The sequence below is a fragment of the Acomys russatus genome, chromosome 23, assembly GCF_903995435.1.
Source record: "Acomys russatus chromosome 23, mAcoRus1.1, whole genome shotgun sequence".
Classification (NCBI taxonomy): Eukaryota; Metazoa; Chordata; class Mammalia; order Rodentia; family Muridae; genus Acomys; species Acomys russatus.
This window is the reverse complement of record NC_067159.1, coordinates 43,166,531-43,194,271: the sequence shown is the minus strand read 5'-3', so window position 1 is coordinate 43,194,271 and position 27,741 is coordinate 43,166,531. Positions and strand designations below refer to the sequence as shown.

Below are 27,741 nucleotides of genomic sequence, written 5' to 3'. Positions count from 1 at the left end.
TTCGGTTTATTCTGCTGCCTTTTCTTACTTTAATTTTCTCTTCCCCTTGTCTTTCTTTCCCTATCAGTGTTAGCAGCTCTACAAGAACTGTAGAAGGTTTTTTGGAAGGTTTTGGAAACTTTTCTGCCTTTTCCTCTCCTGCTAGATACAGTGCTGCAGTTGTCAGCGGTGCAGCTGCCACTGTGTCTGCTGCTCTTGCTGCAAAAACCAGGTAGAATTCTGTGTGCATTGTCTGTCTGTGGTCCTAGCACCCTCCAGTGTCTGACAGGTCACTCAAGAGAGAACCAACCTGACCAGGAGCAGGGTTGTGTAACGAGCGCCCCCTTCTGGAGTGCACATTTCACACAGGCTGTGAGTAAATCTGTAGGATTGGAGAATGTTGTCTCTCCTTTCACCGATAGATACCCCACTTACGTGTATCTCTTCATTTTGCTCAGTATTATATATTACATTCTTAGAGAATTTAGTTTTACAGCTTTTGTGGCTGTCGCTGAGGCAGAGTCAGGTAGAAATTAACTTTCTGTTGATGCTATCTTAGTCCACAACATTGGTGAACTAAAGCCTAATTGCTCTCTGGAACAGCCCTCGCATGTGCATTGTTTCTATGTTATTTCTATCATGTTCATAGGTTTAAATGCTTTTAGAAGCTAACCTTGCATGGGTCTCTGCATAGACCTCACTGTCCTGGAACTCACTATATAGATCAGGCCAGCCTCAAACTCAAAGAAAGATCTGCCTGACTCTGCCTCTCAAGTACTGAGATTAAAGGTATGTGCCGTCATGCCCAGCCAAATTTCATCAATTTTATATAAATAAGTAAAATAATATAATGAATTCAAAGCATTTCTATTCATCTCTCCCACTGCTTTGCATTTTTCTTTCTCCCTCTTCCCTCTCCTTCCCCCTTCCTCCTCCTCCCTCTCTCTCTCCACCTTCCCTGTCTGTCTCTCTCTCCCTCCTCCCTGTGTCTCTAGCTCACTCCTAACGGAATTGTTTCAGATCATAGACTGAAAAGCCGCTTTCTTTTGTGGGTACTGCAAGTTTCACTGACGCCCTTCTCTGAATGCTTGCCAGGCTCTCCGGCCCTCAGTTCCTTCTAGATGCCCTGTGCATCAGCACTGTCCCCAAGCCTCTAGCTCTTTCCTGTCTTCAGTCCTCCGAGAAGTCAAGTGGCTCTATCCATGTTAAGACAAGCAGGTACTGTGGGAGGGAACATGCTCCTGGTAGCTTGCTTCCTCCAGCAATGTATTACTATGGTAACAGGCCAGATGAGAAAATCATAGAACTGACTTAACCAGTTTTGAATTAGCCTATCAACTCACCTTTTAATCTATTGTGATATCTTTTACTATCATATGGGATATTTGGTATGGAGTCATGAATAATTGTACCAGTATTTAAACTATAGAGGAACCCTAACTCTTATCACTCTTATACGTGTAGTAATGGAGACATGCAGTTTTAAAAGATGAAAAATAACATAATTATTATGGCTGACCGCCACCTTACAACTCATACACATGAGTTTACTTGAAATGTAACCTAATGCTCACTACATCTGGCAGATGCATGTGTTCAGCTTTATTCTCCTGTGACAGTGTACATGAGATAAGCAGTTTGTGTGGAGTTAAAAGTTACTGCGGCTCAGGGTTTCAGTACCTGGTTGCCTGGCTCCATTGCCTTTGTGCCTGTGGTGAAGGCAAAGCATCATGACTGGGAACATGTGTTAGAGCTGAGCTGTTTAACCTTGCAGTGGCGAGAAAGGAAGGAAGGGAGGAGCTGGGTCTCTGTGTCCCCCGTAAGGGTATGCCACCCATGACCTGCCTGCCTTCTCAAGGGTTCAGCACTTGCCACTAGTACACAGGCAACTCCAACTGTAGAAATGCAGAAACAACAACTAAAAATGACAGTTAATCCAAACGTTACTAAGCATAATAGAAAGATAGAAATATCCAAGCTATGATAAAGTGTAACCGCAGTGAGTCCACGAGAGAACTTACTTTCTGACAAACAGAAAATCGGTGGCAAAGTAAACAGCTGCCACCGTAGCTAGGAGCAGTCTGTATACTGAGCTACTGGGTTCTGTGGCTGTCCAGCATTATGGAGCTTTTCAGTACGCTACACAGCAATTCTGTGTTACTTTTTGGTAAGATATTTAAGCTGGTGGCGGGGAGTCAGACTACCTCAAAGGAAAAAATTATTGAAATTGTTTAAATTTTGGGTTCTTGAGTTTAGTTGGACCACCCTTTCAGAGCTGGGTGGAGTGCTGTGTAACTCCTCTCCATCAGAGTGCCTGGGTTCATAGTCGCACAGGTGTGCCTACAGCTCCAGCCTGAAAGTCGCTGCCAGAAGCCTTTTATCGTAGGCAATAGATAGAGTACAGCCAGCACATATTTTGGTATTTGAGACAGGGAAACAGGTCTTGACAAGATAGGCTAAGAGCGTTCTGAAGTGAAGGAATGTGAGTTTTCTGAGAAGACCCTTGCCAAAAGTGAGAAGGCTTCTACAGAACAGAAGGGCAGTACCCGAGACCTTTTCTCTCCGACTTCAGCTTTTGTAGGACATTAACCTTTAAAATAAGAGTATAGAGCTGGGAGCATGGCTTATGGGAGAATGCTTGCCCAAGAATTGAGAATCTGGGTTCTATCTCTGTCATTGTAAAAATAAACATAACTTACATAAGAACATATGACAGGCTTTTATGGCTTCTCTACAGTCTGCCTCAGATTCTTAATGTTTGAAGAGTGCTTTAAAATGTAAGTGTTATGTGTAGTTGGAGAGAGAATTTATATAAACCCTTGTATAAAGAATACAACCAAAATTAAAGTATGTTTTAGCTTATAGTATTTTCCACAGGACTTTCAACAAATAATTCTAATTTAAATTGAGTTAAGGAAACAAAAGTGTGCCTCAGATTAAAATCCTGGACTAAAACTGTATTTATAAGTAAAACTTTTATGTGAAGGATATGAATTTACTAGCTATATTCACTAATAATATCATTACCATTGACCTACAAACTTAGAACATAGACATAACCATCACTGCCATTTTAAAGACACACTCTTATGAGCACTGTGCAAGTACTTTATGAGCAATAGCGAGAATTTTTAGTTTATGCTTGCTATAACCTTGGAATAAAGGCAATATATTTGTACCATTTGAAGATGAAGAGACTTACCAAGGTTAAGTAATATACTCCTAACCCTACCTAGCACAGCACAGTTACCACCCTCCAGTAGTGTACAAAGAGTGGAGAGGACGGGTACATATAAAATTTACTATTGATTTTTAAATCAGCCACCACGAAGGAATGTAAAATTATATGCCGGATATTAAGTAAATGGCATAAATTAGGAGTATCTCTACTTCCAGAAGCTTGAGGGGTTAAATATGAAATAGTATATTGATAAATGCTTTCCATGGAACACAGTATGGGTAGACATGTTTAGTCCTGTTAACCATAAGGAGAATTTGGATGCTTGCAAAAAGGTGATGTTGAGGGGTACCTGCTGTGCAAAGTCTGGCTGGGGAAAAGGAAATTGTAGTGCAGACAAGAAGGATGTTCAGAATCCATAGTCGTTGTGACACAGCATGAGAGCTGATTTAGACTTATAGATTATGGCTGTGTCTTACACCCCTTGTATGACATGCTGAACTGAAACTCAGCACTTCTCTCTTATTGGTCATTCGCACTTACTGTTTCCTATTCTGCCTAAGTGCCTCTCAGTGTGTAAGGCACAGCAGTTTTCCTTTGAGTGGGTTCTGTATTAGGATTGCATCCTTTATTGAACCCTAGACATCTTGCTGCAGATTGGGTATATGAACAGTATACAACAGGTAACCGCATGGAGCCAGCCCACATAGATGTGCAAGGTTGTCAAGGCCACTAAGGTTTCTCATACCTTGGGCCACCTGGTATCACTGCTTCCGACAACCAGACTCACTAGCCTTGGCCTTGGATTCCTGTCATCCAGTTTACTGCTTATAAGTTTGGAAGATATTTTAGAAGTAAATTTTAATTCCTTCAGATGATGAAATGGCAATGATTTGGACTTTAGTATTTCTGGATGTTATTTTTGGACATAAGCGCTTTCCTTAGAATTATGATTGTCTAGTTTATTATTTTTGTGTAATATACATGAGTAACTTAATCTCAGAGTAAAAAGTTCCTATATATAGTGTCTCAAAGCTAATTTCTTTGTAATGAGTAAATATATTATAATAGGTATTTTTTTATTTGAATATATCTATTAGCCTTTCATATGTAAAGGTCACAATCTATACCCTAGATAGGCTAAGCACCTTTTATTTAATTATTCTATTTAAGCTACGTGGAGTTTTTATCACCAAAGTATTAATGACCTTATTTAAAGGTTAGATAATAGGTTTTAGAAGCAAAATAATTGCCTATTGGAATTGAAAAAAGATAATGGTAGCTGAGTCTCTTCTTTCCTGGTGCTACGAACCTACAACACTGGACATTCTACAGGAGCTGTAGTCTCTGTGCTGTAACATCCAGCGTTTGGTAGGTGTCTATATGAATGAGTGACTATACAAGGAAAAGGGGTGACTGGCAGGGGGTCAGCAACATATGGTTACTAAATTGATCGAGAAGGGTAACTGGCAAGGTGTCAGGGGAACAGTTCATAAAGTACCAGAAGAATGTGTAAAAAGAGCACTGATGACATTTTACAGGCGCATTAAGGGTACTCCAGTAACTAGTGGGCTTGATCTGGTGATTCTTCTGGAATGTTAAGATATGAGTGCAGAGGGCAACTTCACCACCACAGGCACTGCTTATATGATTCCCAGTAGTACAATTCTTCTTATAGACTGTTTGAAAATAATTTCCAACATACAGGAACAAATGTTACCTGCTTCTTTTTCTGCTTGACAAAGAGAAAGTCCTTCGTGATTTCAGAATTATTTGTGTATTATTTACCTGTGAAGTGACATGCTTCCTTGTGGCATTTCCATTTATATGCTGTTTTTGTTGATTTCCTTCTCTATCCCTCGATCTCACCCCTGCATGCTCCATTCCCAGCATTCCCTTTTCCATTCAGTGTCACGTGTGTCCTGTTCTCCCAAATCACTCTCAGAGTTTCCTTAAAAAAAAAATAATAATAATAATCCATCACTGGCTTTAATAGATTTGGAGAAGAAAGACTCATTGCTGAATTAGGTTGTTGCCAGCTCACCACAGCTGTTTCCTTACATTCCTTACAGCAGTACTCAGGAGCCTTCTCAGCAGTCAGCTTCCTCGGGAGCTTCACCTCCCAGAGCATCTGAGAGTCTGGAGAGCCCTCCGAGCAGGCCAGGGGTGGCTGGCCTCAGGACCGCTGCCGCTTTCAAGCCTGTAGGATCCACCAGCGCCATCAAGTCCCCAAGCTGGCAACGCCCAAACCAAGCAGGTACTGCAAAGAAATCTCTTACTCTTGACTTTTCTAGAAAGACATTATGAAAATGTGTCCTAGCGTGTTACCATCACTGGCAAACAGACACCATTCTCAACCCCTTAAGATTTAGGAAGGCCTTTAATGAATATCCGTGGATGTTCTGCGCTTCACTGTCTCCTCCCCCCAACCCCCCAGGCCTGGGCATGTCCTGCACTTATACTGCTAAAAGGGAAGGGAGAACAGAATAATAGAAAGAGGGTATTTAAATACTTCTGTCTAACACCTAAGGCTCAGTGAAGAAAGCTCAGTCACCTCTGTAGGGAAGAACTTTATAAAATGACTCATCTCTCTGGCCCTGAGTCTTCTGATATGTAGAACACAGGAAGTCTGAACCATGTGCTCTTTCTCCAACATAAGCAACGTTTATGGCAATATGACAGAAGTAGCGCTGTTGTAAATAGGGTGGTAGCTTTGTTGATCAAGTTCATACCACGTTATCCAGAAGATCTGAGTTTGGTCCCCAGGACTGAAGTCCAAAAGCCTGCATAGTTGTTTGTGCTTGTAATCCCAACATGGAAAGACAGTAACAGGAGGGTCCTGGTGCTCACCAGCCTGCCCGCCTGGCCTACTCAGCAAGTTTCATGAAATCAGATAGATGGCACCTGGGAATCAACCTCAGGGTTGATCTCATTGAGCCTTCACAGCACATGTGCCCTTGTGCACTCACACATAAATGTGTGCACACACACAACTACCTCTGTCAAAAGGATGGGGCGACACTAAAACATTGCCAACCCCAAGTACAGCTTCATGTCTTTGCAGTCTTCTCTTTTCTCCTGGATGATGTGTCATGTACGTTCCTTGTACTATCTGACCACCAGTTATTTGGAGTCTTGTGTCTGACAAGCTCCGGTATCCTCAAGCCCTTTGACATGCTGGCTTTGTCCTGGTATCATTTCAAATGCAGTGAGTCTGAAAATGTGATTTCCTACCCTGGGGAATGGCATATGCGCTCAGTCTGCAGCAGAAGGCTGAGAACTTTAGCCACGCCTCATTCTCACAGTGACCAATACCAGCCGGCTGGCCCTTACAGCACATCTCAAGCCTTTTTCTTCTTTGCTGTGAGAGCCATTTCTTTGGTTCAGGCCCTCATCAGAGTGTTGTTGCTTATATACCTCATGTTGGAGTGATGTGTATTACATGTTATTGATTCAGTGGGGAAGCTCCAAGAACATTTGTCCCTCGATATGCATGGAAGATTGACCCAAGGCTCACTGGATGGTGCACAAGAACCCTTTACTTGAAATGAAATAATGTTTGTGTCCCATGGTGGCCATTTGTATGTCTTCTTGTTGTACATTTAACACCAAAAATAATTTTTTAAAAAATGGCTTTGATGTAATTGGAAGGTGACAGGATAGTCAGTGTCTTATAAAATAAAAAATACTAAATTCCTGAGGTCAAAACTGAAGTGCTGACAGAAAACATAGGTGATGATTAGGGTAGTTCAAACCTCATGATAAAATAAATATTCTGAATTCCCGGAGAAAACACTGCATTAAAACTACCACAAGAGGGCGATACAGTCATTTCTTCTCTAAGTCTAATAATCAAATCAGACAAATAACGGCAACTGTAATCATGACCTATATGCTTAGTATTTAAAACATGATATTTTGTAAAAAACATAGATAACTTAACATGTGAAATATTATATCATGGTAATATAAAATATAAAACAAACAATTATTGAAGAAAAATATTTTTCTATTGTGAAATTGTAATGGAATTGCATCACGACCCTTAGCTCAAATTAGAAAATACTTTTGAGACAATGCTGTTACCTTAGTCTGAGGAGGACCTAAAAATAAGCACTTAATATTCTTTTATTAGATGGCTGCTAATTAGCTTACATTATTTTGTAGAGTTAAAACAACAACAACAAAACCTAATTCCCAGGCTCTCATGTTTTTATTATAACATACCTGGAAGTATGTCATTTAAAAGAACAAAATGAAACCCCTCTAGAATCTACTGTCAGTATTCAACAGTTATAAGAGATTCCTAATGGTTTGAAAGTCCTCTGGAGGGAGGGCGTGGTTGGTGGTTCCTGTTTGTTTCCCAGTTCACCTGTGAAAGCAGCAGCGCACGTCAAAGGGCTGCAGGTCACTGGGCCATGGTGCCTCACATGTAGCAATAAAGGAAGAGGCATTGCTGCTACCGCACCAAGAGCTTCATGCTTGTTTCTCCAGTTAGTTCATGGCTTTACTCTATTGGCCAAAAAGGAAAGAAAAACAAAATGATCTAATTATTTTAAAATAACTCCAACAGTTGTCTGGGAGAGAAGATCAAAGTGACCGAGTTCCAGTCTGTGATCAACTTAGTTGATTCTGAAACCAGTTTAATAGCTTGGTGATAACATATATTTAGCTTTATTTTGTTACGGTGTATTTGTCCATCTCTATGGGTACGTGTTGAAAACTTGGCACACGTATGCATTGTTGGATGATGGAATCAGTGACAAGCACTTCCATTTCTTCAAAACCTCCTCTTGAATTGTGTTGGAATTTTGTACTTGTGTGTGGCCAGCATGCTCCCAGATGAAATAGAATGGTGTAGAACATACCACAGTATTTCGGTGTGCTATTTGAGAACACTATGAGTAGTTGTCATTTTATAAATACAGTTCTTGATGTACCTACATAAGAAAATGTGGGAGTGTTCAAGGGCAGCATACACGGATATGCTTTGGGTTAAAGGTAAGGAAATGTGTTTCTTACTGTCCTTTACAGTGCGAAGAATAGTTTGAAAGACTCCAGTTTAAAAAATGCATTTTAGTTCTACTTTTTGTGTATTAAATTGGCAATGTATTTTTAAATGAGAGACTAAAACTCAAAACAAAAGGACTTCAAGAGAAAGGTTTGTTGAAATTATAAAACATTCTACTGAGCCTGGTCTTTGCTTCTGTAAGTCCCCTGAAATTCTGTCTTTAGTAGTTGTTTCACTTGTGGTGCTGTGTATCTTGTATATACTATATACTGTAGTATATGGTGTGTGTCTATATATATTGTATAGCATATAGTATACACGGTAGTATATAGTGTACATTGTAGCATATAGTTGTATACAGTGTACACTATCGTATATAGTTGTATATAGTACTCAAATACCTTCCAGAGTCACAGGAATGCTGGACCAGATGACAGATAAGAATTATGTGTGTATGTAGCAGCATTATAGTTCAAACTAATCTGATTTTTTCTCAGGCATATAGTTTAATGTATACCTCATCGTCACTGCCACTTCATTTAATCATTAAACACTTGCCAGCCATTCGCAAATAGCTAACTATTTTGGGAAGCAGAGTATTTAAAAGTTCATAGTCTAGATGAAAATATTAAGATACAAGAGTAGTAAGAATTCAAGTTTCCTATTTGCCTCATGTCTTTGTAATATAACTTTCATGAATAACATGTAAACAGTTACTTGAATCTGGGGAAGTACATGAAAATGCAGTTTTCCCTTGTTATCTGTCAGAATTGAGGTTTCTATTTCTTAAAACCTATAGGAATTCAATTTTGTTTGTTTGCAGAGCTGGGGGTTAAACCCACACATGCCAGGCATGAGCTGCATCCTTCAGCCTCAACATTCATATATCTATTAAAATCTTATTCATGAAAGCTTCATGTTGTATATAAATTATAAGTGGTTAGAAGAGTATTTTTAAACCTTTGTAAATTTAATAGGAGTTTAAATATATATTTCTGTGTTTTTGTAGGTGACCTAATTTTCTGTGTAATGCTTTTTCTAGATTCCTAATAAGTTATGATTACCAGATTAGGTAAACTTAGCACACTAGATGCAAATATATGTATAAAATATTACTGTCTTACCAAATACAGCAAGACATATTTTCATGAAGGCACAAAGGGCCTTTATTGTGTTGGAATACATTAATTAGATCAATCAAACACAAATTGAAAGTAATGAATTTGCTGGAATATAAGCAGTGCCTTACTAGGTCAGGCTGTATTGTTCATTGAAGTCAGTTGTGTGGTGACCATGATGTATATAATGTGGGCCCCACAGGGTATGTGTGTTAGAAGGCTACCTTGTTCAGTTTTACGTTTCTGGTTTTTCAAGAAGGGTCTCATTGTGTGGCTCAGGCCGACTTCAAACTGGAGATCCTTCTGTCTCCACCTCCCTAAAAGCTATGATTATAGGTTTGTGCCACTATGACCAGCTCTGAGGCTAACACTTTTGAGCCTGCACTTTCTTTGTTAAAATACAGATCTTAAAGTACCTCTGTAGTCTCTCATGAACATATGATCTGACATACTGACATTCTTAGAAGATAGGAAAAAGAAGGGTTTAGATTCCTAGATTTGACCCTTTTATAACGCTTTTATAACAGTACCGATAACTTCTACTGTTGTGAGGTAGCAAAACAGATGTCACGTGATTTCTCTGTCTGCAGTGTTGCGCTCCTTGCCGCAGGGACTGTGGCTTCTTCACGGGCCTTCAGTCGTTTCCTCCTCACCTCCACTCTCTCCCACAGCCTCATGTCATGAGGTTGCTCCATATGTTTTTAGTTTGGTCCTGCCAAAGTTCCTGACATTCTGTAGTCACATACCTCAGTGCCTTGTGCAGGCTGCTCCTGTGTGAAATACTTCATGTGCCCTCCCACTTCTGAAACACTTCTATTCAAAGACCACTTGTCACCTGCTTTGTATAATTTCATTGAGCCCTCTGACTGGACACTTATTCCTTCTCCATGGTCCTGTGCACCTTTGGCAGTGTCCTTATATAGAATTTATCATCTTCGTTGTTATTGTTTTTATATGTCTTCTACACTGGGGATGTAGCCAAGGCGTACTTCACCAATCCTTGCTTTAGAGCGCCTGCCTGATATGTGGCAGTTTCTTTGGTTATCGTGAGTGAGTGCATAGACCAAGTGTCTTATTTGGGGGACACAACATTCATTTGTCATGATGTTCTTCAGTCCTCCTGGGCTTGATATTCCTTTAAGTGTTACTTGAACAAAGGCAAAAGCAGCGTCTGAAAAAGCAGCTATTTAAAAATACCAAAGCACTAAGGACATTGACAAGTGTTGAAGGTGGTGAACGTAAGCAAGATTGATTAACACTGCCTCTGTTTCAAGTAGTTCAAAATATTAGCAATTCTGTAGCCATGGCCAGATTTGTTTCTCTTTAAAAAAAAAAAAAAGAACTAATTGTAACCAAGGAGCCACGCAATGGAGTGCAGTGGAAATAGTAGGGAGGTAGCTCACCTTACTTTGGACAGTAAATTTTAATGCGAAGTACCAGAATATTGCAAAGAAATTGGCAACTGTTGTACACAAACAAGTTAACTCTGATTATAGGGCACAGATCAGAATACATGGAGGTCTGTGTCTGTGGAAAGGAGCAGAAAGGACCTGAATAAAGAATATAATTTGAAGGTGAAAGACATATTTGTTTATGGTGAAGTTTTATTTTATTCAGGAATAAGATTTTAATGTTTATCCACACATAAATACAAAACAAAAACAAACCTAAAACCTCAAGAGTTTGATCTCTTAAAGGAAGTACAAGTTGTTTAAAATGTTTCAGTGGCAAGAGAGAAAGTAGGGTTAGTTGGTTAATGGGAGGCCTGGCCAGTAAGTGCTTAGGGCATATCATAGTGTGGGCTTGCTTCTGAAAAGAAGCTATTAAAAGACTTGTTATCTGTGTAGTAACAGAGTCAGATTTGTTCTATTGAAAGATCAGTATAGCTTTAATGTGCTTAATGGAGCACACTGATTTCTGTGTAGTGATTAAGACTGGAGTCCAGAACCCCATATTAGAGGTTATATAGCTGTTCCAGCATAGGGGTGGTGATGATGGGTGTTAGTCACCTTAGGTGCTGACCACAGGAATGGAGAGAGTTCCAGGGAGAACAGACCTGAGTCAGGTGCAGATTCAACCAGTGCTGTGACACTGTGCTTACCGCATTCCAAAACAGTCAGAGTGATCATATGTGACACAGTACTTATTCATCACATTCCAAAACAGAGTGGTCATATGTGACACAGTACTTGTACATCACAGTCCAAACAGTCAGAGTGACCATATATAGCCTAGACAAACCAGATAGTCAGCGTATCCCCTGTCCTGCCCCATATCCAGGAATCTACCTTCCTGGATTTAGTAAGCCTAGGACTTAAAATGTGATAGGGGAAAATAAATGACTTTGAACTGAAAAATAGACATTTTTTATTGTCATTACTCCCTTACCAGTACAACAACTATTTGCATGACATTTGCAGCATATTAGTTATCTAAGGCTCTGAGATAGTTTAACTATGTAGGATGTGCTTAGGTTATATTCAAACACAATACCTGTTACGTCTGAGGATTTGAGTGTCTACGGGGCTTCTACAACAGGTCTCCCATGAACACTAAAGGGTTGTAATTACTTCTAGGCAGCTGAGATCATGGCAAAGACAATTGCTCGCCTATATCATTTGGTTTTTAATGTGATGTATCAAGTTGCAACATGTAAATCCAGATTGGATACATCTTGCACTTGACTCAGAATAACCTGAAGGTTATACTTTTATGATGACCTCATTATGCAGCTTTTTCTTTTGCTTATGCATTTATTTCTCCTAATAAACATTTAATTCTTACTCATTTTCAAATTATTTGATAGTATCTGTGATACTAAATTTATTAATATTATCATAATTTTTTTATTAAAATCTTAAAATTTCTTTCCCTAAATCATTGAATTATCCAATTTTTATTTTCTGTTTGGAATTTTCATTAGATGAAAGAGCCACTAATAATTAAATGTTTGGGTGTTTTCTGTCTTAGTTGGGGTGCCTATTGCTGTATAAAACACCATGGCCAAAGCAATTTGGAGGAAAGGGTTTCTTTGGCTTACACTCCTCCACATCATAATAGTCCATCATTGAAGAAATCAGGACAGGAACTCAAACAAGGCAGGAGCCTGGAGGCAGGAGCTGATGCAGAAGCCATGGAAGGGTGCTGCTTACTGGCTTGCTTCACAAGGCTTGCTCAGCCTGCTTTCTCATAGAAGGCAGGACCACCAGCTCAGGGATGGCGCGACCAACAATGGGCTGCCCACCACTCAGTCAGTCACTAAGTAAGAAAATAGCTAACAGCCCAGCCTTATGAAGGCATTTTCTTGATAGAGGTTCCTTCCCCTCAGATGACTTTATACCAAGTTGACATAAAACTGTCCAGCTGACTGTCTCTCCCAGCAGTGTTGGCTCTGCTGCATCTTTGCAGTTTGCTGTTTTTGTTGGTAGTTCTTATGTGTGACTAAAGTATCACTTACATGCTTTCTTTAATTATGTGTACATACAGCTCCAAGTTGAGCTTTGATTTACTTTCCTGTCTCCTGACAGTGGCAAGATATGAATAGATTTCTTTTTTTTAAATTTATTATTAAATGCTTTCATGCAAATATAGCTATTCTGATAAAAAGTAAAGCCATCAACTTGATATTATGGAGACATACTCAAATACAGTAGTTGCATGTTATTTAGTGTTCAGCATACCTAATTTATGATATTATGTATTGAAAGAACACCAGTTTCCATATATGTTAAGGGAGAACCTTGCTCTTTAGCCTTTCTTATGCTCAAACTCACCCAGGTGCTGAGATTACAGACAGGTTTCTCTACATCCAGCTTTCCCAACATTCCTGTTAAGTCATCATTGTCTTTATGTCAATAATTTGCTTTTCTCTGTTTTGGTGTGTGAGTCTTTGTGGTACAGGAGTGTGTGAGCACTCTGGGTAGGTTCACCTGCCTGTGCATGGCCCTGTGGAGGGCAGAGGTTGCTGTTGTTGTCTTCCTCTCATTCTCCACTTTGGTTTTGTGACACTGAACCTGAAGGTCACCATTTTAATAAGATAGCTCCATCACTTCTCCCCACATCACATGCCTGATTTGTACATATGTGCCAAGCCCTCATGCTTGCTGTCTGCACAGCGAGCATTTACTCTCTGTGCTTTTCTTTTTATCATACAAAAATGTCCTAATATGCACTAAAGCAGCGGATCTTAATTGATGGTGATGTAAAAATTGGTGCTTTCTAAAGAATATAAGTTGTATTTTGGACAAATGCAATACAAATAAGCTTGTTTATATTGTATAATATAAAAGTGGTAATATTTTAGGGAGCAGTACATTTGATGGTGTCAGATGTAAAAGGAAAGCGACAAACATAGTTTACAAGGTACTTAGTTGAATAAAGAGGCAGCCTAACAGTAACATGGTAGATATCATTCATTAGAAGGAATTATTTTAATGGTACTTTCAGCCTCAAAAAGATATCTTTATCAAGCCTGCACTTTAAGTCATTACAATTAAGTTGACTATCATCTTACTAACAAGTTAACCGGCTCTGAGAAAAGTAAAAGGAACTGTCCAGTGTAATGACTGGAACTGTCCATTTTATTGTACTGTGACCCTAGATAGTTTCCTGTGTCATGATAGCATCAGTGGGTCTCTAAGGAGGACCAGATCTTGTAGGGATGGCAAGGGAGGATTCTCATTGAGGACAGATAGAATCAACTATGTGCTGGGCAACCACTAAAATTTATTTTAGGTGGCATATTTCTTGCATCTAAACTTCATGTTTGAAATTCATTTAATTTAGCTATGACTCTAGTTAATTCACCACCATTATCATATGTTGCCTGTGCTGTGGGGTACGTTTTAGAAGTAATATACAGCTTTCTTACTTTATTATGGGTAGACAGAGCTGGGGAGAATTATGATATGTTGTTTTTCTTTCCAAGAAAGACTCATTTATTTGTGAGATTTGATTAGATCAAAGACTGAATGGTGTTCACCTTAGTTGTAAGTGGATATAAATTCTATCTATTTGAAAGCTAAAGAGGATAGAGATGGGAAGGGACATTACTGTTCTACAGCCACCCCAGTGTCATTGCAGGCTTTGTGGTGCACTAATAAGTGGAGGTAATGATGTTTGCTCAGCTAAGATGGGTGGATTCATTGGTTCTATTTTTAAAGTTTTGTGTGAGTAAGTAAACTGCTACCAGTTACGTGAATTTCATCTCTTCTAATAATATTTTATTGCCATCTGCTCCCTGAATGTTTACATCATTAAGTAGTTCACTTGCTACAAAGTCCTGCGGGAAGATGTCCACTGTCAGAATCAGGGTGTGATGCAGAAAGTATGCTTGCTATCCTCATAGCAAATCCATTTGAGTTTAAAACCAATATTCGTAGACAGGAAAAAATAAGAGTAATGCCATTACCTATCCATTTTCTTTTCTTCTGATGTTTCCTTTCGGGGTTTGTTTTAGTGTTGGAATCTCTTTAGTGTTATGGGGGCACATCTGTAGAAGCCCTCCTGTCTTACAATTTTAATTTCATGCTGTCATATTAAACTTTTTTTTATAAAAGAAAGTACTTAGATTCAGTCATAAAGGTTTCTCCTAAAGAGTTACTACTCTTATTTCACATATTTATTCAGATGTCGTTGGTCACATCTAACCGACCTGCTATCAGCTTTTGTAAATAAAGTTTTATTGAAGCTGTGACAATGCTCATTTCTTTACATATCATCCATGACTATTTTCAGACTTCAGTGACATGTTTGAACATTTGCTATCTTAGTTAGGGTTTATTGCTGTGAAGAGACACCATGACTGTGGCAATTCTAATGAAGGAAAACTTTTAATTACAGTTCAAAGGTTCAGTCCATTATCCTTATGCCAGGAAGCATGGTGTCACACAAGCAGACATGGTGCTTGAGAAGCAGCTCCAGATTAGCTGTCAGCAGGAAGAGAGCTTCTTAAACCTCAGAGCCCACCCGCAGTGACACACTTCCTCCAACACAACCACATGTCTTAACAGTGCCACTCCCTATGAGCCCACAGGGGGGCCTTTTCACTCAAACCATATTTGCAAAAGAGTCAAAAGTAATGCAAAATCTGAAATAGCAATTTCATGGTTCCTTACAGGAAAACCCTTACTCTGGATTCAAATCTTATATACAAGAAAGATGTTATGCTTCCTAATGCGAGCTTTGCTGGGAAGCTGCAAGCACCTTTGCAGTATTAAGTCTGTTTATGTTACTGACTTGCTTAGCAGTATCAAAAGATGTTCAGATGCAGGTGCTAATGCCTGGGTATATCTTTCAAGGAGAGTTCATGATCTAAATATTGTGTCTACTCTAATTAGTAGTTGACTGAGTGGATGCTTTGTTAATCAGATAAAGTCTCATGTTGAGTTTAACACCTGACATTTATGGGGTGTTTTGTGTACATTCTGTAATGGAGGTAACATTTGTTTACACGGCTTCATTTTACTTCCTCACATTGGTGGTAGTTATTGTTTTCTAGATAGGAAAACCAAGCCAAAATGATGACCTTTCTAATTCTACAGCTTAGGAAACAGTGTCATTTAAGCTGATGAAATCTTACGTTTTCTTTTCCTTCCTCATCAGTCTTTGCCTACCTAGTGAGGATTCTATTTATGTGGGTAATTTGAGTCCTACTTCTCTTCTTCCCACTTCTCTGAGATTAGGCTGCTATTTTTTCCTAAGAAAATGCTAAAAAAAAAAAAAATTAAGTTACTTTTTATTGTATCGTTGGGAATAATGAAATAATTAATCTTAATGTATATATTTACATGTTTTAATGCAAATATGAGCAGATATAGAATTCTTTTTATAGTCATTTGAAACAGTCTTATATAATCCAGTCTGTTCTTAAACTCACTGCGTAGCTAAAGTTGACCTTGAACTCATAACCTCCTACCTCAAGCTCCCAATAGAAGGATTATAGGAGAGAATCACCATACCCGACTAGAAATTTAATATCCAAGTGTGTGTGTGTGTGTGTGTGTGTGTGTGTGTGTTTGTATATATTGAGGATGGAGGTCAATGACATGTGTTCCTTAATTGTTGTCCTTTTTATTCTTTTGAGACAAGGTATATTAGGGTTCTCTGGGGGAATAGAACTTATATAATGAACTTATATATGTATCTATGTATTCATATATACATTTATACATATTAGTTTTATTAGAATGGCTCATAGGCTGTGGTTCAGAAGTCGAACAATAGTTGTCTCCCAATGGAAGGTACAGAAATCGAGTAGCTGTTCAGTCCATGAGGCTGGATGTCCCATCTGGTCTCCCTTATACCCTGGAATCCGGAAGAAGTGAGCTCTAATGCCAGTGAAGGCATAGACTTACCAACAAGAGTAAGAACAATCGAGCAAAGAGAGAGAGAGCTCCCTTCTCCCCTGTCCTTCATACAGGCTGCCACCAGAAGGTGTGGCCCAGATTAAAGGTGGATCTTCCCACCTCAAAGGATCTGGATTAGAAGTGGGTTTTCCAATTTTAAATGATTTAATTAAAGCAAAAATCACCCTCAGGTGTACCCAGCCACTAGGGTTTTAGTTAATTCCATATGTAGTCAAGTCTACATACTCCTCACAAGTTAGCTAGGCGGGCTGGCAGGCAAGCCTTGGGTCCCTCTTTACCTCCCCGTGGCTGGGGTTATGTGTGCTTGTCACCATGCTCGGCTTTTATGTGTGTGCTGGGGATCCAAGCTCAAGTCCTTATGTTCTCATGGCAAGCACTTCACCAACTGTGCTGCCTCCCTAGCCTTCACATAAGACTAACTGTCCTTTTTTAATATTCCAGAGGCCCTGACCTGTGCATCAGTTTTGCTTTATAAGATAATGTATGTGACCAGGTGTGGTGGCGCACACCTTTAATCCCAGAACTCAGGAGGCAGAGGCAAGAGGATCGCTGTGAGTTCGAGGCTAGTCTGGTCTACAAAAGCAAGTCCAGGATAGCCAGAACTGTTACACAGAGAAACCCTGTCTCGAAAAATCTAAAAAACAAAACAAAAATGATGTATGTGCCGGTGAAATAGCTAAGCACTTGCAGGTGTTTGCTGTCAACCCTGCTGAGCTTTGTTTGATACCTAGAACCCACATGGTGGAAGGAGAGGACTGACTCCTGCCTGTTGTACCCTGACCTTCTCATACATGCTGTGGCAAACACACACAGTCATGCAGACACATGCTAAGTAATTTTCTTAGATTTTCAGAAATAAATATTTTGTGTGAGTCCTTTTTTGCTTGTTTCGCTTTTTATTCTTTCTTTCTTTCTTTCTTTCTTTTTTAATAACTCTGACTTCCCATAATTAAAGAATGAACTCCTTTTCCCACTGTATGTCACACATAGCAACAATAATGAGATTATTCAGAAAATGCTGTGCATATTGTGATAAATGAAATTATTTGCTAACTTTAACTAAAATGGTAGTAAAACCCTATGTGTTAACTTTTTGTGGGTTTGTTTTCTTTAATCTGCTATGTAATTGTAACTATGGCTCAAAGAAAATTTTTGTGTAACCTCAATAGAGAGAAAAAGGAAAATCTAGGTACTAATATTTGGTGACAAGCAATATAAAAAAATTAAAAGAGAATGGAACCTAATCTAAGTCCCTACATTCACTTTAATTAAGACATTCTAGATCCAATTTAATCTGAGTTCTTAACGTTGAAAGGATGACTGCTGGTGGCAGAGACTGTCCTTGTGAGGTGGCAGCGATATTTGATACCTAGCCTTAGGTGCACCTGTTCCAACTCTTCATGACATACATGCCAGCATTCCCCACTGCTTACATAAATGATAATAGTTTAATCTGTCCAATTTTGCTTTTAATCATTGAATTAAGCATGTCCTTGATTTCATTCAATAAAAATTGCACAAACCTCAGAATGCTCTCTGATCTTAGATCTTGGCTTAACTTTTTCCATTTTTGCTGGATATAATTTCACGCCTGGATTATGAAAAGTAGACTGTTGTTTATGGTTTCAACATAAGGAGCTTGATAGAAAAAAATGCACAGAGCCTGTTTTTCTCTTGGCCACCATCTGTTTAAGATGGTTGGGGAAGGGGCAGAGCAGAAAGCCCTTGCTGTCCACAATAGTATGCAAGTGTGCTGCCATACTGCTACTCAATTTAGCATGTGTAAAATTTCTACCATACCTTTGAGAACATGCTCTGCTGTTGAATTACAATTCTTTATCTCCTCAAGAGTGGCAGAGTGTCACTTTGATATGGAGCAGTTATTTATACAAGCCCAAGATTAGCTTCAATGTTTCTTATAGGAACACCCCTTGCAATTCACACAGTTGTTTCTCACATCATAAACTTGTGTATGACTTCTGCTTTGCTGGGGCAGTGGACACTTGTCTTTTTTCCTTTCTGGTAACATTCATATTCATTAATATTTTCAATATCAACTCATTCTTCTGACACTGACAGTAAAATGACTCTTTTTTAAGGAATCAGAATTTTTATAATAATTTCTAGGATAATGCCATAATTTTCTTTGTTGGTTATTTATTCAGAAATATAGAAATACAAGTACATACTCCTTTTAATTGTTCTTCAAGACATAAGAAATCCAACCTTACATACATATGCTTTATTTAAAGAATTTTGTACCTATTAGCTTTAATGAATTAAAGAATAGGTAGCCATGTTGAAAGAAAGAAAGAAATATTATCATGCAAAATAAAGTAACCTATTACAGACTATATTAAGGTCTTACTATAATCTAAGCTGTTAAAGGCACTAGGACAAGTTTGTTGCTTTTTGATTGTTGGTTTTATAAGCAAAAAGGAAAAATAATGCTTTCATGCATTATTCCTAAATTATCCACACATGCTCATGTTCTCCTCTGATGTCTATTGCTGTGGTAAAACACACTGACCAGAAGCAATCTGAAGAGAAAAGGGCATATTTGAGGGCTCTTATCCTTAAGCTCCACACAGTTTGGAATAGTCTCCTCTTGGTTGCCCGCAGAAGACAGTCCCTTCTGGTGCCTGCCGATCAAGATGTAGAATTCTAGTTTCCTGCAGCACCATGTCTGCCTGTGGCTGCCTTGCTTTCCGCCATGATGACAATGGACTGAACCCAATTAGATGTTTTCCTTTATAAGAGTTGCTTTGGTCATGATGCCTCTTCACAGCAATAGAACACTGACTAAAACAATGACCGTAGCAACTTTGAGAGGGAAAGGTTTATTTCATCTTACAGCCCATCATGAAGGGAAGTCAGGGCAGGAACTCATGGCAGTAATCTGGTGCAGAAACTGAAGCAGACACCATGGACGAACACACTACATGGCTTGGTCAGCTTGGGTTCTGATACAACCCAGAACCATTCGCCCAACGGAGGCACTGTCCATAATGGCTTGAGCCTTCCACATCAATTACTAATCAAGAAAATACCCCCACCGATATGACAGATTATAGTCTGATGGTGGCATTTCCTCAGCTTTGATTTCTCTTCCCAGGTATGTCTAGAATTGTGTCAAGTTTACAAAAACTACCCAACATACTTGCTGAATGATTGAATAGCTATGTAGGTAAACTTACTATCTTTCCAATTCCTACCACTTACCCCATGTATTAATCAGCTCTCTATTGGTGAAAAAAATACCTCAACAATCAACATTAAGAGATTAAATGTTTATTTTCCTTACTATTTTTAAGATTTTAAAGTAAATTAGTTATTACTTTACACAATGTATATGATACATACTGACTACTTTGACACACCCTCACCCTCTCACTATTACCTTTTTCCTACAAATCTTTCTCATGTTCATATCTGTTTGTCTTGTTTGTGACCTACTGAGTTCAACCAGGGATGTCCAGGTAAACTATGGGTTTGGAGCTAGCCACTCTAGCTAAGTAGTTGTGAGTTTCCCCCAAAAACCATGAGTCCTCCCCCAGACATTAGCAAGAGCCAGTAATTCAGTGGTAAGTCCGCTGACTTGTACATAAAGTCTCTGAGTGTGCTGTATCTTTTTTTTTTAAAGATCTATTTACTTATTATGTATACAATATTCTGCCTGCATGTAATGCCTTCACACCAGAAGAGGACATCAGATCTCATTATAGATGGCTGTGAGCCATCATGTGGTTGCTGGAAATTGAACTCATGACCTTCAGACCAACAGCCCATGAGTGCTCTTAACCGCTGAGCTATCTCTCCAGCCCTGTGCGTTGTATCATATGCAAAGGAAAAAATTTTGATGCTCTTGCACTTAAATTGCTTATTGATTGGAAATTAATTCGTGGAACCTGAATTGTAAATCATAAAAGTTTGTGAGCTCCTTCCACTACGGTAACTGATTGTTGGCAGGACCTATCTTGTGTTGGTCCCATGCAGGTAACTACGGTTGTGAATTCATGATTGCAAATGACTACATGGACTCTAGAGGTTGGCATTTCACAGTCTTTCACTATGTTTCCCAGCTTTTACATACTTCCATGAAGTTTTCCAAGCCTCAGAGTCTTTTCCATGTAAATGTGTAGTTAAGGACAGAGTCCTCAAATGTCACTTAATCTCAGCCTCTTGGGCATCCACCAGTCTCTACGTTCACTTACAATTCACTTAAATCTAAGGGCTTTTGTCTATAGATACAAACCTATCTTTAGAAGGCAGTTTAATAACTATGCCAACTTAATTACCCCACTTAGGGAAGATTTCTCCATGCCTCTTATTAGATAGGCTTACAGTACCACATGAGTCCTCTGTGGAGGAGGCCTCAGATCCGATCGGAGGGCAGTTGTACACCGCCAACAGCAGTCATGCTATCAATACACAGGTTTCAGGCCGTTGTCCTTTTTTGTTTGTGAATCTGTAATGATGTCTCATTATGGCATGGGTATGTAACAGGGGAAGCCCATCTACCTCACAACCCATATCAAGAGATCATGCTAAGGAGCAAAGTCCTACTGGGCCCCACCTTATAAAAGAAAGGGTCCACCACCATCTCCTAGCACCTTAGATGGGGGCAGAAAGCCACATCATGTGCACCTTTCAGAAACATTTCATATCTGAACTGCATTCCTGCTGTAAGCAAAATCAAGTATTTGTTCATCTGTAACCTTCTTTAAACTTCATGAAGGCAGAAATCATTCTTAGTCATACTAGTCAAGCCCACCACATTGCTCAGTGCTTCATTTCATGTCTGTGGGCTGGCCCAATCCTTTCCTGGTTGTGTGGTTTTAATCTGTTAAGTGGTAACAATGCCATCATTGTAATGGTGCAGCAATTCCCTTTGTCTATATTTCCTTTAACTTTTTCTTTTCTTTCTAAGTGTAAGTTATTTATTTAAGCCATCTCCTTTTACGAGCAAAGAGATGAAAGATCGGTATAATGGTCACCATTTAATACAAGGAAGGATGAGCTTAGTATCCAGTGTGCTTTCGTGGTCCACATGCAGAGTAATGGTCCAACGCAGTACCATGGTCCCTGCTGCCTGGGGGAATGTCCAGGTTTTCTTTACTCATCTTCATAGCCAGTTGGAAGTGGGTTCACATGAGGGTTGTGGAAGAGGGTATGGTTAGCGTCTTCCCAGGGGAAAGGCTTAGTCATGATGCGAAGGTGGGGGTAGGAAACGAACTCTGGTGCTCTCCTTGTCTTCAGGAAAATGTTGAGCAGGCTCACTCCCACCCCAGGCAGCACCACGAAGTAGGTGAGGGCCCTCCACATGCGAGCTGAACCCTCCTCGCCATGGGCACCACTTCACATGGACTGCCCCACGCATGGGAGGGCCTAGCCCAGCAGCAGAGACATCCGAGACACACACCCTGCCACCACCACCATCTTGGAACTATGTCCTTTAACTTTTCAGTGTAACAACAACAACAACAACAACAACAAAAATCCATAGCTGTGTGGGTAGTTTTGCACGTGTGGTTTTGTAGATGTTTGTGTGGTTTTGTGTGTGCATGCGCATGTGGCAAGAAGTGAAGAGATGTAAGAAGTCGCAGATTTAAAGAGAAATCATCATGACAAATATTTTTAAAAATGGCAACTCAAGTGTTCTTCATTCTGTGTATTTTACTTGATTAATTTAACAAATCCCTTTTTCAGATGCTAAGAGCAATCTAGTATACTGTTAAATTATTTAATACATGTTTAAATTATTTGGTTAATTTCTGTAAACACTAAATGATGAAAAGCAAAGGGAAGATCGAGTATGGATGTGTGTCATTTATAGCCCTTAAAAAACTCAGCTAGCAGTTTTACTTAATGAAAGGGACATTCTCACGGTTTATTGAATAGCTAGTGGCTTTGAATTTCTAGAGAGCTTTGTAATCCTGAAATATGTTTATTACAAAAGGAAAACATTTCAGACAAAGTTCCAGTCGGGTAGAGATCATCCACAAAAGAATCCAAACTTAATGAAAATTGTTCAGGATTAAGGTTGAAGAAGAAATCTAATCTGAAGTGGAGCTCACTTCCCAGAGTTCTCATTGTGGCACTGTGCTGACTCATAACAGTTTTTGTGGCTTGTATTTCTGCATTGAGAATTGGGGATGAGTCTGTATTCCTCTGTGATGGTCTTACTAGAAAGTAAAAGGAAAGAAAAACAATGCTGTCAGTAAGTAAATTGTCATTAAGATAGATCATTTCTACAGTGGGTTCAATACACTTAAGGCACCTGGTCCCCATGGATGATCATCTTTTAGTGACAGAGCAGTAATTAGCATGGAAACACGACTCACTTCATGTTGTTTCATTCACTTAGTGCCTTGTGTTCTCACTCCTCCTGCCAAGTGATGAGAGCCATAGGGTGGTACTTAGTTACTAAAATGTTAGCTGCTTTTGTACTAGAGAGGTGTGAGGTTCCGTCCACAGAAGTAGCATTTTCTCCATATTGTAAGTAACTTTGCCTTGGGACTGCTCAGGGCTCAGTTGTTAGCAGGGACTGCGTAGCGTTCACCTCCAAGGTGGTGTGTGTGAGAAAAGCGGGAAGCAGTGCAACTTAGAGCTCTCTTACTCTGTGTAAGACACAGCCACATGCTTCGTGATTAAAAAATCTTTCCGTATAAATAAGTTAGTGCCTTGTGTACTTCTTGAGGCCTGTACCAGATGGGTTATGTCCCATTCTACAATGACTGTTTGAGAATTTTTGTACTCATTTATTGCTTAGAAATGTCCAGATGACTCAATACTTTAGGGCTTATGCATAGATAATGTGATACAGAAGATGAAAGGGTTTCATTCTCTTTGAGGTCTGATTTCTGGATTTTCCAATTAGTAACTTTCCCATTTGAAACCCTAACCCTAATCCACATTTAAGAAATAGCTTTCTGTATAGTCTGAGGACAGAAACAACAAAGTGAGCTGACCTTTTTTTTCCCATTTGATTAAGTGCCTATTCACTTTTTAATCTTAAGTCAGTTTTTTGGTGGAAAGAAGGGTATATATTTTAAAACTTAATTGACTTGGAGAAGAAAAGGTATTAGCAGAATTTTGATAAATAGTATATAAATTATCTAGGCAGGATTCTGGAGATGTTAAAAAAAAAAAAAAAGAGAGAACACTACTATAGTCCTCAGCGGACACTTTGAAGAAGAAGTTGTAACTGTTATTTTTGTTTCCTCAGATGAGGGGATGAGATGAGAGCTGTACCCCAGCTTTATAAATACATGGCTTGGGGTGAAGCCAGAGCATTTCTATCTAACTATCCCTAGGCTAAGTCATAGAAGATTCTAGCCTCCTTACAATCTAACCTTCTGTAAGCCCCGAGCTTGAAGGCTTCAGCTTCCAGTCTCTGTCTGTTAACCTAGGCCTAGAATGTTTTCAGCCTCTGAGACTTCTGAATAAGCTTACCCTTTCTAGTTCTTTCTGAACTCTGGCTGCCTGGTTCAACTCAGCTGTTCAGGCTCAAAACTTCTCTCCAAGCTCACTAATTCAAACTGACTTCTTTCTGCTTCTCACTAAATTACTACTGTACTTGTAAAACTGCCTCTGGACTCCACGAACTGAACTGCACAAACTCAGCTGCACTCCCCTGAAGTGCACTGTTGTATTTCCAAGCTCCGTTGTGCTGTCTCCACCAACTCTTTCGCTCTCTTGCTGCCCTGCTCTTGAGTAGCTTCTCTTTCCTGTCGGCTCTTAAGAGAACTGGGTGTATTCTATCTCTGACTCATTCTGTGAAGCCCTTCTCTGATTAGTTACTTTGTCTGCCCCTCAATTAGATGTCATTGGTATTAAGAGTGTGTACTAAAGGCATGTCTGTACTCCAGCCAGATCACACAGACCTGAGGCTTTGGATGTGATCCCTTACCAGAGTAGCCATGTTGCTAGATTAAGTTAAAATTTAAAATCAAAACATGAATGATCTTTGCAGAATAGGGCAAAGGTAAGTAAGTAAGTATCACAAACTGGACATTTCATTTCATTCAGAGAGGTGGGGGTCCAGTATGGTTTTCTGAAGGGACCCTGAGCAAAGTCTGTGTGTCTGTCTGTGTGCTGCGTGTGCCCACGAGAAATGGGAAAATGGAAGAAATCACAAACTGTAGCTGGGATAGTGATGAAAGTTGTCTAGACTGAAGGACTTTGAAGTGAGAAGTCAAATGACAGGGTAAGGCTTGGATAAGAAAGGAGGGTCTAACTTGAAAGCACTTGTTATGACGCAGTTGCTGGAGTCTGAACATAAACCATTACGGACATGGGGGAGAAGAATGCTATCAGTGCCTCATGCATGGGAGAAGTTAAAGAGAGAGCTTCTTGGGAAAAGCTCTAGTGTGTCCAAGAAGAAACCCATTTACACGGTGGAAATGTAAAGACTTTCAGGTTGAGCATGGAAAATGCTCAGTACCTCAGGAGATAGCAAACCTGTACACAGAAACTAAAGAGCTATGGTAGGTTTGCACTGTGAGAGTAAAAGTACCAAGGAAGAAAATATATGATGTGGAGATGGCACTAGTGTCCTTTTCCATTTGTTTAAGAGAATATGTGAGTCAAAGAGAGTGGAAATGGTTCCCAACCCAGTCAAGCTTCCTGGTGTTGAAAGCTCCATTTCATAGCGTGAGCCACACAGCACAGTAGAAGTGCAGGGCTTCTGGATCTGTAGTTGCAAATACTTGTGGTCAGATTTTATTCTGAAGAAGGAAAGCATCCTGATAACTATCTTAATTTTACACAGTTCTAATCATTCCTTTAATAGATGTTGTCCACTTATATTTATATATAGAAAATATGTATATTATATATTTATATACATACTTAAATATACATATATACATACTTATGTATATACTTATATATGGAAAAATATATGTATATCGTGCACTATTGGTTTATGTTGTATGTGTATGCTTTTATGGTTTTCCCTTTAAACCATCTAAATATGCATCTTTCTATTCCATTAGATCTTGTTTGTTTGTTTGTTTGTTTGTTTGTAGGTAAAGAGAACTCCTCTGTTGGTTTCAGACCCATTTGTGTTTACTCACTAGTTAGTGTATTTATTGCTTTATTTATTCATTTCAGAGGTTGTATTTGCTGAAAAATAGAACTAGGAGTTTTGGGAACATGGTATGTTGAGGAAGAAAATCCAGAAATGTATTAGTGGAATAATTAAGGTATTCGTGGATAATTATGAAACCATAGGAGACAACCATTTGATCTCTGTTATGTGGAAGGAACTGTGGTAGATATGGGCCATTCAGAATATATGAAATAGTTCGCCAAGGAGTTGGGTCTTAAATCATACATAGTGGTTGCCATGCAAACAAGGGGAACTGTTAAAAAAAAAAAAATGGCATTCCTGGGAGCAAAGGCAGCCAGTGTGTAGATGGTCATGTGTGCAAGAAAAATGAAGTAGTTTGGCATTTCTGTAGCATGAAGGGCAGAGAGGTTAAAAGTGACATTGAGGAGGGGGTGACTGGACAGACAGATGTGTGCACAGTACAAGACATGAACACATTCACTGGTCAGATAGCAGCGAGATTGCTGAACCACTTTACAGAATTGTGATTTGCCAGAATTTCAGTCTTCACCAGGAGAAGGAATATGAGGTAAATGATACGTTTTGGCAGTTTGTCCAGAAAGAAAACCACAATTGGAAGCATTGTGAGAATGGAGAAGGGGAAATCTGAACCTCTTCTCACCAGGATGGTACTGGGTAACGAGCTGATGTGCCCAGTAACTGATGATGTGATCTTCTTGGAAAATACAAACTGGAAGAGACTAGAGCAAGCTCTTTATCTTCAACCCACTGAGGCTTCTTATATGCCTGTGGTATATTTGGAAATAAGTTTAATTAGTTAAAGTGACTAGAGCTAACTAGATGGAAAGAAACATGTCACCTATGATGGCCACCTAGCCATACCTCCTTGTACAAGTAAGAAAGGAATGGATGCATGCCATTGCTATGCTAATCCTTGAGCTTATTCTCTGCTCACCTGTCTAACTCCAGCCCTGTGTTTGTGTCGTACTTTGACACAATGTCAGTGGGTAAGGGAGGAAGTTAATCACTAATTTTATTAGGAAAAGTTCATATTAGGCTTTTTCTCACTGTGACTCTCTTACATTTAACTCCTAGCACCTTCTACTGGAAGAATTTCAAACAATGCAACTTCCTCAGGTACAGGGGCCCCTGTGAACTCAGCTGTGGGGCCACCCCAGCCAAGTGAGCAAGACACACTGGTGCAGAGAGCTGAGCACATTCCAGCAGGCAAGCGAACTCCCATGTGTGCCCACTGCAACCAAGTCATCAGGTCAGTCTGTTAGCTTTGGGGTTTGGTTTGGTTTGGTTTGGTTTTGGTTTTGGTTTTTCAAGACAGCCCTGGCTGTCCTGGACTAGCTTTGTAGACCAGGCTAGCCTCGAACTCACAGTGATCCACCTGCCTCTGCCTCCAGAGTACTAGGATTAAAGGTGGCACCACCACATCCAACTTCTTTTAACATTTGTTTTTCCTTCAAAGTACTTAATACCAATGTGGTTGTTTTTAATGTTCTGTAACGTGTATAATTTTAATAGTAAAAGTGCTCTTGCTATAGCCCCATGTGATAGGATTAAAGTGTATAAACCATGCCTATTTTGCTGAAAAGTAACCCCGGGCTCCCTGAACATAAAACTAAAATATTGATTGTTTCAGTTAATTTCTTTCTACCAGATCTAGACAGCTAGTCATTAATGGAATAGCCCTTCAGAAATATTAAAATTGGAAGGCATAAAGGGACCCTGAGATCATTTATCTCAATGTTGTTATTCTACAAATCATACAAATGAGTAATTTCATTTACTTGAAAAATAACTTGTAACATAAAAGAAAGAACTTTGAGCCCTCGAGAACAGGTTAGATTTTAAGCACTTAAGCTGTGAAAGTAGACCTTTATGTGTCTGTTCACAAGTGCCTTAAGTATCAGGGTAGGTTAGTACCTGCATCTTCCAAGTGTTTTCATCAAAATCTATTTATTGACTCTTAAATTCCAAAGAGGGAAAATGCCCAGAGATCT

General features: G+C 39.3%; 1 protein-coding gene and 1 pseudogene across 1 annotated transcript in view; one reads left to right on the top strand and one right to left on the bottom strand.

Moving 5' to 3' along the window:
• Window positions 1–27,741, top strand: part of Pdlim5 (PDZ and LIM domain 5) — a 167,225-nt gene that overhangs the window by 120,657 nt on the left and 18,827 nt on the right. Inside the window, exons 9-12 of the mRNA XM_051165900.1 lie at window positions 68–211; window positions 1,075–1,197; window positions 5,230–5,414; window positions 26,825–26,999. Of these exons, the coding sequence (XP_051021857.1) occupies window positions 68–211; window positions 1,075–1,197; window positions 5,230–5,414; window positions 26,825–26,999 (627 nt within the window). The remainder of the gene's footprint in view (window positions 1–67; window positions 212–1,074; window positions 1,198–5,229; window positions 5,415–26,824; window positions 27,000–27,741) is intronic.
• LOC127206582 (cytochrome c oxidase subunit 6A1, mitochondrial-like) lies at window positions 21,746–22,092 on the bottom strand (annotated as a pseudogene).